This window comes from Podarcis vaucheri, assembly GCF_965113315.1.
Source record: "Podarcis vaucheri genome assembly, chromosome: 5".
NCBI lineage: Eukaryota > Metazoa > Chordata > Lepidosauria > Squamata > Lacertidae > Podarcis > Podarcis vaucheri.
The window spans coordinates 56,324,562-56,337,909 of NC_138763.1; the positions used below are offsets into that span (position 1 = coordinate 56,324,562).

The window sequence follows — 13,348 nt, forward strand, 5'->3', positions numbered from 1 at the left end:
ATGCAGTTGCAAGCATAACGCCGGGAAAGTTATAAATATTTAAAATTAAACTGCACAACCAACAAAACTTTAATTATTCCAAAAGATACATAGGAGAAAGCGCCATTAAAATGATTTCTTAGATACAAAATGGCAACAACACTACAGGGGAATGTGGAAATAAAGCAGTTAAGTCGAGGATCACAACAAAAAAGGGGGTTCATCTAACATGAATGTTATTAAGTACCGATACATGAGTACATTTTTCTTTTTTTGTTCTAGCGCTAGCACGTTCCACAAAGCAGTTTCTTTTGATCAGACAAATAACCCTGCTGGAACAAATCCCAAATTCCTGATAAAGTTAATCCAAACGGCACATGAACAAGATTGGTGCTAAAGAGCACAGGAGTCAGCCGGCGCTGCTATAATCACAAGAACCCAGCAGATGCGATGATTCTTTCAGTGCTGTGAACTCTGTTATCAGTGACAAGCACTTTGGCAAGAGCACAATGGTTACCCGATTTCTAGTTACTGGGCCTTTCCATCACACTGCCATCTTGGTTTCTCATCATTTCCCACCACCATAATGATTATAAATCTGAGAATAAGCAGAGTAGGAAGCACATAAGCTGGCCCTGGGCAAAGCAACATCTCTCAGGGTGAGACTCCCTCTCTGGTTCATTGTACATATTACTAATATGATCTGAAACATTTTGTATGCTGCACTGTTTTGATGGCATTTTCTGATAATTTCATTATTGCTATTAGGTTGCAGATCGATGAAACACAGCCAATCTTGGGTCTATTTATTTATTACTCTGTATTCACCATCAGCATTTAAGGACCATACAAAGGTGCGTTTAGGCCAGGTGTTACATAAACCCCTATTAACCTCTCTGTAGTCTTGGATCTTGCGGGATCCATTACATTGGCAGCTACGTAATACTGTAACATTAATGGTTATTAATATTTTTATACTTTTTACAATAAGAAAGGGAACAGGATAATAACTGGAAAATGTGAAAACGAAGTGGGAAGGGGAAATTTACATCATGGTATAGAATACTATATTAAGGAGAAAGAGTTTCATGGGGAACTGTTATCTGTTGCTTTTGAACTCCAATATTGGACGGTCAAGGGCCATCTCTTGTTAAATCTACTTTACTGGTTACTGCTTGAAGCTTTCCTTTTGTATGTTAATTCTAATGATAGAGTGTCCCCCTACCCCACCCCATTAGTCTGCTACAGCCGGAGTGTTTTTATTTCTTCAGTGTTGAGTGATGCAAGGTTTAGCACCGGTCAATAAGCCTGCTTCCAACTGGAGAACTACACTTCTGATTGTAACATGCAGGAGGATTGTTTTCAAGTTCCTGGATGATACGTACTCGGCAATTTCCTGTTTTATATCCAATACTGTGGCCCCAAATTGGGGTTATTTGTGTGTGTGTGTGTGTGTGTGTGTGTGTGTGGTGCAGCTGCAAAAAACATGCATAGAATCGGATCCACTTACACCTCCAAAAGAATATGTTTTCGTGATAGGTCGATTTAAAGAACGCTTCCTTTAAATTAATACTAATTAGTAGTGTTGGTATAGATTTTTGTGTTTTGTATTCTTGTTTTGAATTTCTCTGTTGTTAATAGCCCTGGGATCTTCGGATGAAGAGTGGTATATTATTATTATTATTATTATTATTATTATTATTATTATTATTATTATTATTACAAGCATTCCCATTCAGCTTGTTGCATTGTAATATTACTTGCAGGCCTTCCCATGAGCATCTGGTTCACTAACGTATTAACAGCATGATGGACTAGGTGAGCCACTAGCTTGACCCAGAAAATATTTAATTTATTTAATCAGTTTTTTCCTCTGCTTTATGGCCAGAGATCTGCATTTTTTGCTGCTGCTATGTTTGCACCTCATGGTAAAAAAATAACATTCCAACAATAGGTGGAAGTAATATAAAGCACATTCAGTATACTGCTTGGATTTAATCTAACCTATTGTTTTCTCACAGTTAGGATATCTGCCCACAGATGAGGTAAGAATTTATATATACAATATATATTAATAAGTGTGTGTCTCCATCACAAAGTTGCAGTAGAAATAAACATGGCATAAAATGACAAATGAAAATGACCCACACACATATACGTAAAGTTCAGAGTCTCCTCTTAAAGCAACAAGCTGCAAAGCCTTTCCTTACTTTTCACATTATAAATCTAACATTCCTGTTATCACTGATCATTACAAGAACTGCCATCTAAGCCTATCTAAAAGCTCACACACGTAGCTGGGCTTGCCCCTAAAGCTATAAACAACCCTACGCCTGTGAATAAACACGGCTCTGATTTGCAAGTCAAATAAGCCCACCTACAAATCACATAAGCCCACACTAGCATTACCCGAAAATATACTCACCCCTCCCAGAAAACTCATAATAATTCAGCATCTGGAGATGAAAGGTTCTAAATCAGGGATGGGGAGCCTGTGGACATCCAGGTGTTGCTGAACATCAACTTGCCTCAACACCTGCCAGCATTGCTGATGCTCAGTGTTCCAGGGAGAGGCACTCCTACATCTGGAGGGTCACAGGTAAGCAACCCCTGTTCTAAATGTTCAGGCTAGAGGGTACTTTGTATAATTTAACACCATGGCTTACTGGAAATGAATTGTCCCCAAGTTAAGGCTTCTTCACAACCAAGGTTCTTTACAAACACTTGTTGACTTTTCTTTCCACGAAACATTTTCAATACTCTAGCCACAGCAGGCATTTGCCTCTATGGGACTCTGGTTTCTTAGAAAGAACCTCCAGAAGCATCAACCTAGGCAGGTGTTCCACCCCCTACCTATTCAGGGCCAGCAGTACCATTAGGCAGAGTGGGGCAGCTGCCTCAATGTGGCAGATGATGAGGGAAGGAGTGTGGTGGAGAGGTGCTAGAGGAGAGGGCTGTGGCTGCCCCACAGAGCCTGCCCTGCAGCCCTTAAGCCTGCCTGCTGGTCAAAAGAAGTGGAAGAGACCAGGATTGAAATTAGATTCGGCTGTCTCCCACCATCTTTCAATATATGGAATGAAGGGGGCAGAAAGATCTCATCCTTTGTTTCAAGCAGCAAAAATGTCTTGGTTGGGGGCTGCTGAGCAGTTGAGCTGGTCTTTTGAGCGTTGAGCTTCAATCCACAGTATTTTATACTATGTTGGGCAAAATATATTGCAGCAACCTTATTGTAGGTGAGTGGTGATGGGGTGGGTGGTGCTCCTGTTAGGATCAGAGATGAATCAAACCATTTCTCCAAATGCTGATCTAGTACTTTGGAGGATTTGTGAATTCTTACCTAGGACCATGTCAATGAGCTTGCTGGGCCTTGAACCTTAAGACTTTCTAATGTAGGAACAACTTATAAGTGTCTGCCTAGACAGCTAACTAAGTAGAGTATATTCTTGGGGACTAGACCATACCATCATTAGGAAAGCTTAAGTTGGAAAGTGTCATTACATTCTCTTTCCATAGATTTTTCTTTTCACTACAAAATTAATTACAATTCAATTTCATAACCATCACTTGAATATTGTCATTACAGGAAATTACAACTCTGATCCAGAAATGAAGAAAGAGGAGGTGTCAGTACAGAACACGTTGAGTTAAAAAAGAAGAACTGCTAAAAGGTTAATGGCAACTAAGACAAGAAAGAATAAACAAGCAGGCAAGAATATGATAATAGTTTATTTCCATGTTTCAGAAGACCAGAAATACAGAAAAAGAAAGAGGAAACAAGCCAGTTGAAATCTACAGCTAATAGATTGCTCATGCGTTTAACAGCCAAGAAAGTGCTTGAAGAGAGTGCAGAAGGCTAGGTGGGGGGAAATATTTCCATATGGATTCTGCCAGGCACCTTCAGCAGTCAGAGAGTTACTTACTGATTTGGTTGTTGTCATTCACAAAATCCTCAGAGCCATCGTTGTCATCTTCATCATCTCCAGATGAAAGAACATCTGAAGTTTAAAAATTTAACATTGTTCACCTACTACACATTGCAAGCAAACACACCTATTTTCTGGACTCATGTTGTTTCTTTTATGTCACATCTGGAACAGATCTTCTTTAAGAGAAGCAGCATCACGCACTTTATGGCACGCATATATATATATATACATATATAGTCCATGATCCACTGAAGCTATATGTTTGTGTAGGTAAAAACTGTGTACACAGCCAGAGGCTTCTTTGAAGTATCTGCTGCTAAGGAACTTCCAACTGAGTGCACTGTTCATCCCTGCATGTACATATAGTCTAGTTGGGTCATGGCCATAGATGTTTCCAAGCAAAGTTTCTTATTCTAAAGAGCTGCTGATATTTTCTCTCTTTGAAAATTAAGCACAAAAAAATTACAACAAGAAAAGATTATTTACTTGTTCCTGAACAAGTGTGTGTGGTTTACAGTGTGTGTGTGTAGGTTTTGATACTTTTAAAAAATGGAGTTCTGGTATAGTTGATCATGGAGAAGATTTGGAGAACAATTTCAAATGATGGGTGTTGTTATTTTCTAACATGACTGTGCAGTAGAACCAAGTATTGTCTCCACATTGATTACCCAGTTCTCTTAATTAGATAATGATATAATGCAGCAGAAAAAGTATGAGTAAAAACATTGTGGAGGTGAGGGTGGGAAGTCAACTAGTGAAACAATGTAATTATTTGATTTGAAGGTTATTGTGAAAATGTTTGGAAAATGTATTTAAATATATATATTGCATAAAGCAACAAATAAGATATTCCACATTATTATTGTTGTTGTTGTTATTACCCCACCCATCTGGCTGGGGTTTCCCAGCTACTCTGGGTGGCTCCCAACAGAATATTAAAAACACAGTGACACATCAAACATTAAAAACTTTGCTAAACAATCCATAGCATTTATATATAGCAGTCCATAGTGCGCGCACACACACACACACACACACACACATTAGGTGCTTGAAAGAAGAAAAAGCTTTTTCCCCGGCACCTACGGTAATTGAGCCACCTGAGAGGGCGAATTGCCGGGTACCACAGCTAAAAATGCCACCCACTTTACCATCCAACAGGGGAAATGATCTAAGAGCATGAGCAAGCTGGCAAAATAAAGAAAATTATATACGACCAGAATGTCTCTTTAATGCTTGAGCAGAAACTGGCTATACATACGCATATAATAAATATAGGTTACAGCTATTTGCATGTAGTAAAAAAGCAAACTCACCTGTAATATTTATAATGAAGTAGAGGGTCTCACTGTCTACAGCCCTAACAGCAGTGCAAGCATAAAGGCCTGAATCTTTGGGCGAACTATCTTTAATCCGCAAGTATTCCCCAGTCATGATTGTTCGATTGCTGGGCATCAAATGGACCCCATCTTTAGTCCAAGTGATCTTGATTGCATCTTTCAGTTGACAGTGCAACATCAAAGAGTCTCCCGGAAGTATAGAGTATACATCAGGCTGAGAGATTTGATATTTGGTTGGTGGCTCTGCAAAAGTGGAAAGTAGATGGGCACAGAAGAAGGGTGGAGAAGGGACAAAGGGGGGAGAGAAAATTTCCAACAATTGTCAGTGAAGGCCCTCTTTGAAAATGTGTGAGTTTTCATAAAATTGGGGAAAGGCAAGCAAAACTGATGAAGCCGCTTCATCCATGATGTGCTGCAAGCTTACAGGACAGAGTATAAAAAGTAGAAGGCATGGCTTTGGATAAGAAAACCACAAGTTCGAGGAAGGTGGTGATGCTCAGGCCGGGAAGTGTGCAGTCTGACTATACGCTACAACACAAGAATCCTAGTAACTTGATAACCACATCTGATGAAGTAAGCCCAGAGCTTATGCAAGCTCAAGTTGCAATAAATTAGTTTTTTTAAGTGCCAAGTGACACTCTGTCTTCTTTGCTAATAATTTACAGCCTCCCATGCTGCGGAGTGTACGAACAAATTTGCAGTATTACAGCTAATCACTTCTAGCTCTAGAAAAGGGACTTGGAACATGTGGCCATTCAGATGTTGTGGGACTCCCAGCATTCATCAGCCCTGGCCAGCGGGGCTAATAGTCAAGGATGATGTGAATTGAGAGTCCAGTGAGTCACAGGTTCTCAACTCTGTTCTAGAGGGAAGGCCATATACAACACAATTATGAATACATTTAAGTGAGAGACGTTCATTTCTTGGAACAATGTTCACAATTTATACCCACTTTGGGGGAGCAAGTGTTGGCAATTTACAAACCCAAGCGCAAGGTAGGTAGCCTTCTCACACTTTTATTGTCCTTGCAATGTCCTGAACTGGACAAGCTAAGTAGCATGTAACCTTCACCAAAATCAGAGGTGTGATTTGAGCTACATCCTGTTTCTCTGCTGGTAGAATTTCGCACATGAGGACAGTGACTAATCCTTCCGTAAATTAGCTCTGCAGAACCACTGATTATTTTTCCACAGAAAAAAATGTTCCCCTCACAGCCTCTTCTCCAATTTGCACCATCAAGGAAAAGCAATTTTTCATTTTCACAGAATAAGATTGTGTGACAGCTATACATACTGAAACTGAGGCCTAAACAATATTTTTATACAAATGTTAACATTTTACATGTTTAGATTTTACAACTGAGTCTCAAAATGTTCAACAGATCAAAATTATTTGGCAAGCAAGTATTCTATGAACTCTTGTACAATTTTACACTTCTTTTTTACAAACTTGATGAGGTAATTATGGATTCCATCAATCCATTATACAGGTGTTACAATTTGCACCAACCGAGGGTTGTTAGGAGGATGGGGGGGGGAATCATTATCCAGATGGAGAATGAGCTGTTTTCTGCATATATATTTTATCTCAGTAAAAGGTTAAATCCAAGAAATGTAGCAAAAATGTCACAGAACGAATGATTGATTTTAGGTTTGCTGACACTTCAGAACAAGCAAGACTGGTTTACTGTATAGAATTGCATTCACTGTTCTCCGTAACCACTGCAGCTCATTCTATCTGGTGTAGTAAATTTGTTTTACTGAGCTTAGTTGTGGCCAGCATTTCCCAGGAGTCTTTGAAATTGACCTTCAAAAAGAGTGTATATACAGTGGTACTTCGAGTTACAGATGCTTCAGGTTACAGATGCTTCAAGTTACAGACTCCACTAACCCAGAAATAGTGCCTCGGGTTAAGAACTTTGCTTCAGGATGAGAACAAAAATCGTGCGGTGGTGGCGCAGCAGCAGCGGGAGGCCCCATTAGCTAAAGTGGTACCTCAGGTTAAGAACAATTTCATGTTAAGAACGGACCTCCAGAACGAATTAAGTTCTTGACCCAAGGTACCACTTTATGTAGATCACTTTATTAAGATACCAATTTTGTCCACTGTCTAAATAACCCAGCGAGGGACTTTACCAACTAATTTTTTTTAAAAAAAAACCCCACCCCAAAAGGCTAGAAATGGAACATGTAGCCACAACATGGCAGGTTGATGTTAAATTTCCCATTTAATAATCCAGTGATTATAAAGCCAGGAAGAAGCATTGGGTCTTCATGTTTCCTGCCTCCCCTTGCACACCAGCTTTCATACTGTGAGATCCTAGACCATTCAGATGCAGCCTTCACTGACCGTATGTTCTTCAGATGTTTTGGACTAGAAATGGATTTGATGGAAGCTGCAGTCCAAAGCATCTGGTGAAAACCAAGTTAACGAAGGCTACTTTAAAATACAGCCCCATGTTAGAACTGAAACATAAAACTGTGGCTTAATGTTTATTTACTAACCAGGATCAAATCATGGTTTAATTTCCTGGTCAGTAAACAACCATTCTACCAGAGCTCCTTAGTTTGGACAAACTGGGAAATTAGTCTAAAGAGGTCAGGACTGCGGTGCCCAAGGCAGTGTGTGAAGGGAGAGGTGAGGAATAAGCAGGCACAACTCTCATTCCCAGCTTCCTAAACCATAATTAAAGAATCTGGGAACATTTCAGTTGAAAAGGCCTGAATGTCTCCATCCATTATTCTGGCAGCACTTGCGTGCTAAAAAACCCCACTCTTTTTTACTTTGTTTTTTAATAAGCATCCACTGAATCCACTTTCAAGAGATGGTAAGAGTTAAATTTGGCCGTAGTTAGGAAAGAAATTGCTAATGATTCAGAAAAAGGAAAAGAAAAGTTCTCTTAGGATGTGCACTGGGCATATAATCTACAGTATAATGCAATTTCAGGATACTCCTCAATACAGTATTCTTATTCACACCAAGTTTTCCACTTTTTCAGCCCAACACTCAGTCACCATTCTGTGGCAACTGAGCATGCTCAGTCCACATTGGGCTGCGGTTTCCTCCCCTTGGTGTTCTTTTTCGTTAAAGATTTGTTTGTACTTCTGCTGACCTTGGAGAATGCCGCCGCCACCCCAGAGTGGTGCTGCTATTACATGAACTACATGAGCATCATCCTTGAACTTCAAAATTAAAAGGAACTGATGCTCCTCCTGTGACTAAGAATGCCGTGGCAAACATAGGATATCAAGAATCCTCATGGCATATAAATTAGTTTGGAAATCAATATCTATTTCAGGTAAGCTTTTTGTTCTGCCAAATTCAAATCTAACAGCACTTAAAGACTGTCACTTTTTATAATGTTTGCCTATAAACTCTCCCAGCACAGTTTTTGACGATGTGCCCAAAAGCAAACAGAGAACAGGTGGGATACTACAGCATTGTGCTGTCCAATTCTTTCATGTGAAAAGTCCTACAGGTTTAAGCACTTAAGGAGGTCCAGCCAACATGGAAACTGCTCTGCTCTGCAGAATTAACCCATCTCCCACTGTAGTGCTCTCCGCCAAGCTTGTAAAAATACTTATTACACTTACATGGAGCTTAACACAAAAAAAAAAACTATGAAAGATAAGCTCCTGCAGTGACTTACAACAAAATTTTGAACTCATTGCTTTACACGTCCTGGTGGGTGAAGACTGAAGAAAGGAGGTTCAGACCCCCATAGGGTCTTTCAGCCCATCACATGACTTGACTGGCAGCTGCCATTGGAGTCTATGCAATTCTCCGGCTCCTAAAGGAGAGAGACCTTGCTTCCCAAGGGATGTCTCCCTTGTTCCAAGTTTAACACTATAGCAAGCAAGATACCTTGGCCCTTAGTGCTAGCCAAGGAGCTAACATCTTTATTCCTTAAGCAGCAAAGTAAACCTCAATTTGGGACGCGGGTGGCGCTGTCGCTAAAACCTCAGTGCTAGGACTTGCCGATCATATGGTCGGCGGTTCGAATCCCCACGGCGGGGTGAGCTCCCGTCGTTCGGTCCCAGCTCCTGCCCACCTAGCAGTTCAAAAGCACTCTTAAGTGCAAGTAGATAAATAGGGACCGCTTTCTAGTGGGAAGGTAAACGGCATTTCCGTGTGCTGCGCTGGTGCTGGCTCGCCAGCTGCAGCTTCGTCACGCTGGCCACGTGACCCGGAAGTGTCTTCGGACGGCGCTGGCTCACGGCCTCTATAGTGAGATGAGCATGCAACCCTAGAGTCGGACACGACTGGCCCGTACGAGCAGGAGTACCTTTACCTTTACCTTTAAACCTCAATTTCCCAGTCTAACCTGCAACTAATTATTCAGAGCTGGCTGGAAAAGAAAGAACTAAGAGACGCTACTCGTTCCTCTTGGTTTTTTTTTTTATATCTGCTGCATAACAAGTTTGATGAACTGGTTACCTGCAATGCCTTGCCAATTGCTGTGATAAATAAATATTGCCAGACTGCAGCTCACCAGATTTCTGATCAGATGCTAATATTTGCAAAAATTTCCCTCAGCAGGATATGAGAAGTCCTACTCAGGTGTTTAAGGTTCATTTCATGGAGATGAACTCAATGTCTCTGCCCCCTCTGTAGTATTCCAAACAGCCCATCCACTGATTTTTTAATTAATGAAAAGCAATTTTCTGATGTCTTAGAAAGTGATATAACTGTTTATATTACTTGTATAGCAAACTGATATAACATGTTTATATTACTTGTATAGCAAGGCCAACATCTTGAAGTTGCCGTGCTTGCCTGATATTTTATTTGCAACTGGCATCCATTTACTTTTTGCTAATGAACTCATGAAATGGAAAAATTTCCACGGGAAAATACGGCACTGGTATTTTTTCTGGAGGGGAAATTTATTTTGGAAAACCTTGTGTAGGCTCTCCATATGACTCAGAACCCCTGAGCTAGTACAGAAGGCTCCCTTCTGCAGACAGTCACACTGCATTGTCTGGAGCACTGCAGAGCTAGGTTGAGAGCCAGTGGCGACAAAGAACACATCCCCACAAATCTTTCACTTGATGAAGAGCATGTGGATTTCAACGCCTGAACAGGGCTAGAGACATGCAGCTTAAAAAGTTATTTCTACTATATGAACTGCCCATCAGTAGGAGAAACTCAAAAGTAGCCAAGTGTGTCTCCTAGAACTGTAGGAGGCTGAGCTCATCTCTTTCTGCTGAGGAGGTGGAACCCTGGAAGCCATGGGAAGCTTGTTCGGCTGCCCGTTATAGATAATTTATCCCTTTATCCCATTCAAAACTTGGATGAAAAAGCAGTGACACAGGCACAAACCTAGTTTCCTGATCAAACCTTGGGCTCTTTTTCAAAGTCTGTTCTTCTCTTTAAGGAAATATGAAAACATATTCCAGTTTTTTACAACCAAGAAATATTACATGCTTGTTCTAAGAAGCAGGTATTGAAGGTCAAAAAAAAAAAAAATTCAGCAGGATGTTGCAGATCTTTCCCATGTCTTTTACTGGTGCCGTAAAAAGGGGCTGAAGTAAAAAAGAAAATTGGAGCTAACTTCTGGGTTGTTATTGCAAAATTCTCATGGACCAGTCTAAGAATGTGCTATTGCCCGCCCCCCAAATGTTGCAACCAACTAGGGTTGCCATACATTCAGATTTTCCAGTTGGCAGTAGTGTCTGGGCGGAAATCCGGAAAATGTCCAGGAAAATCCGGACATATGGCAGCCCATGGCAGCAGTGCCATTTTCCCCATAAAAAAGCTCAAAAGCGGCATTTATTTTTGTGCTTTTGCCCAAAAAGCTCAACAACTTTTTTGTCTGGATTTTCACTGTTTGAAATATGGCAACCCTACAGCAGACAGATTTTTTCCCACTGCAAGGTGTCTCTAAAATAAAATTAAGAGGATGCTGAGCTTTAGATGAGCTGCTAATCAAAGTATAGACTTAACCATTTTTGTCATACTAAAAGTCCTACAGAAAGTATAAAAAGCCCACCCCACCCCACCCCACCCCGGCAACATGCTTTAAGAGACAATTACACAAGTGCTTTGGATCAAAGAAAATGGCTTCTATTAAAATACCACCCTCAGAAATAGTCTACCACTGACTGCTTTTTAAATAATAATAAAAATACAAAATCACTCAACTAGCTCACAGCGGCTTCCTTATTTATCATCCATCCATGGAATCTAACAAAACGGGTTTTGTAAACACAGGCTACAAATATTAGGCAAACATCGTCAATTTTTAAAAAACCACCTAAAGTATCATTCTTGCCTTATACGTATGGTAAATGCTTCCCCATTTTAAAAATGTATCTCTTTTTAGCCTTGTGCAAAGTGGATTGTAAACCTCTGAAGTTATCTCTCTCCATCTTGGATCGACTAATGGCCAGTTCCTGCTTCGCTTCTCTGGCATAGCTGAGCCTTACCCTGTACTGATACCATGGGAAATGAGAAGGCTGTGCGGGATTTGTGGCTACATCCATCAAAGGACACCTTTCCAGAGCCAATGGCACTGACATGGGAAATCATTTATCCTGCTCTCCCAAGTTGGGCATCCACAGGCATTTGTCAAGGAGTGAGGCAAAGTAAAAACACTCAAAGTGGCAAGCAGGCTTGTTTCGCGCACACACACAAATGATAAATATAATGCCTGTACGTGTTGCCTCGTATCTCAGGTTCTACAAATGCTAAAAAACAACAACCCTACTCTCTCTTTTTTTTTTTTTTAAAAAAAGGAAAGCTGATAATGTAGGAATTATGGTTACTCAGGGGAGGGAACTGCTCCCACTATAAGACTCCCATGCCTCCCAAAGCATAGAGCCTCCCCATGTCAAACATTTATTGGTTTGGCATGGGGCTTGAGCATGCAGAAGCAGCAACGATAAAAGATCGGCCCTGAATAGATGCTGTTGCCAATTGACATACTACTAGACAACTTCTCATCCTTCAAATATTAGCACTGCAGGCCTAACAAAAGCCCTATAATGAAGTACTACACATTTTTAAATGGTCGCTCCTCCTTCGGGAAAGCTTTGAAGCCCGCTTGTTTCCAGTAGTCTACTCAAGAGGGATTTCCTATACTGCACTGTAGAATTGTAGAGGTGGAAGGGACCCTGAGGGTCATTTAGTCCAACTCCCTGCAATGCAGGAATCTCAGCTAAAGCCGTCCAAACTGTGCTTTGAAACCACCAGTGAAGGAGAGTCCGCCACCTTCTGAGGGAGTCCGTTCCACTGTTATTCCTCAGAAAGTTATTCCTTGTGTTTAGTTGGAATCTCCTTTCTCATAACTTGAAGCCATTGGTTTGGGTCCTACTCTCCAGAGCAGGAGAAAACAAGCCTGAACTTCTTTTGTATGGATTTACCTGCCAGATTGTTGGTTGGCTGGTTTGGAAGGGGGGCAGAGGAGGGATATGTATTTTTAAAAAAATGTTTTTTCTATGTTGTGAAATATTGTTCATGTTTATTATCTTAAAATTATTTATTCTATCTATTAGATGAATAACTAGTCTCCAAGTGACTTACAAGATTTTAATAGCATAAAGACTATTGTGAAATCAAAAAATTAATTATTATATTTTATTGTATCACTATTATCATTTGTATTTTGTATAAGTCACCTGGAGTGAGCATGACTCTTGAGGGCAGCCTATAAAATTATTGAAGTAAATAAATAAAATATTCATTTAGGTTGCTCTATGGTTTGATATCAACATATCTTCTTTTGGTTTTGTTCTCATGTTGTCCTGTTAGTAATCTGAGCAACAACAAGAAAAATAACACGGATTTTTTCATTAATGTCAGGGCCAGTCAAGGTATTTTCCTACCTGAGGCGCAAGCGCAACAGGTGGTACTCACCTCACCTCAGGCAAAGTGCATAGTTCCCAAGGCCTACAAAGCTATTCTATCACCTGAGAAAAAAAATCCAGTGTCTCCTCCATCTTCCCAGGAATAAAATCAAAGCAATAAGAAATTCAGTAAGTCTAACAATTTGTTGCCTTTTTGTGACATCAAGATCAGCTGACGGAGCTGACAGCTTCATTCCACCTCATGGTAGAACCGACCCTGATAAATGAATAGGTCAAACCACTTCTCTGCAAGTCA

The 13,348-nt window shown here is 40.4% G+C and overlaps 1 protein-coding gene across 3 annotated transcripts in view; it reads right to left on the reverse strand.

Annotated features, from left to right (window-relative positions):
* FGFR2 (fibroblast growth factor receptor 2) overlaps positions 1-13,348 on the reverse strand; it is a 115,964-nt gene that overhangs the window by 79,395 nt on the left and 23,221 nt on the right. For 2 of the 3 annotated variants that reach the window (XM_082222755.1, XM_082222754.1), the window contains exons 3-4: positions 5,222-5,488; positions 3,900-3,974 (exon numbers count right to left, since the gene is read on the reverse strand). The exons of the other annotated variant lie outside the window; for it this stretch is intronic. In XM_082222755.1, coding sequence (XP_082078881.1) covers positions 3,900-3,974; positions 5,222-5,488 — 342 coding nt within the window. The remainder of the gene's footprint in view (positions 1-3,899; positions 3,975-5,221; positions 5,489-13,348) is intronic. 3 annotated transcript variants of the gene reach the window in all.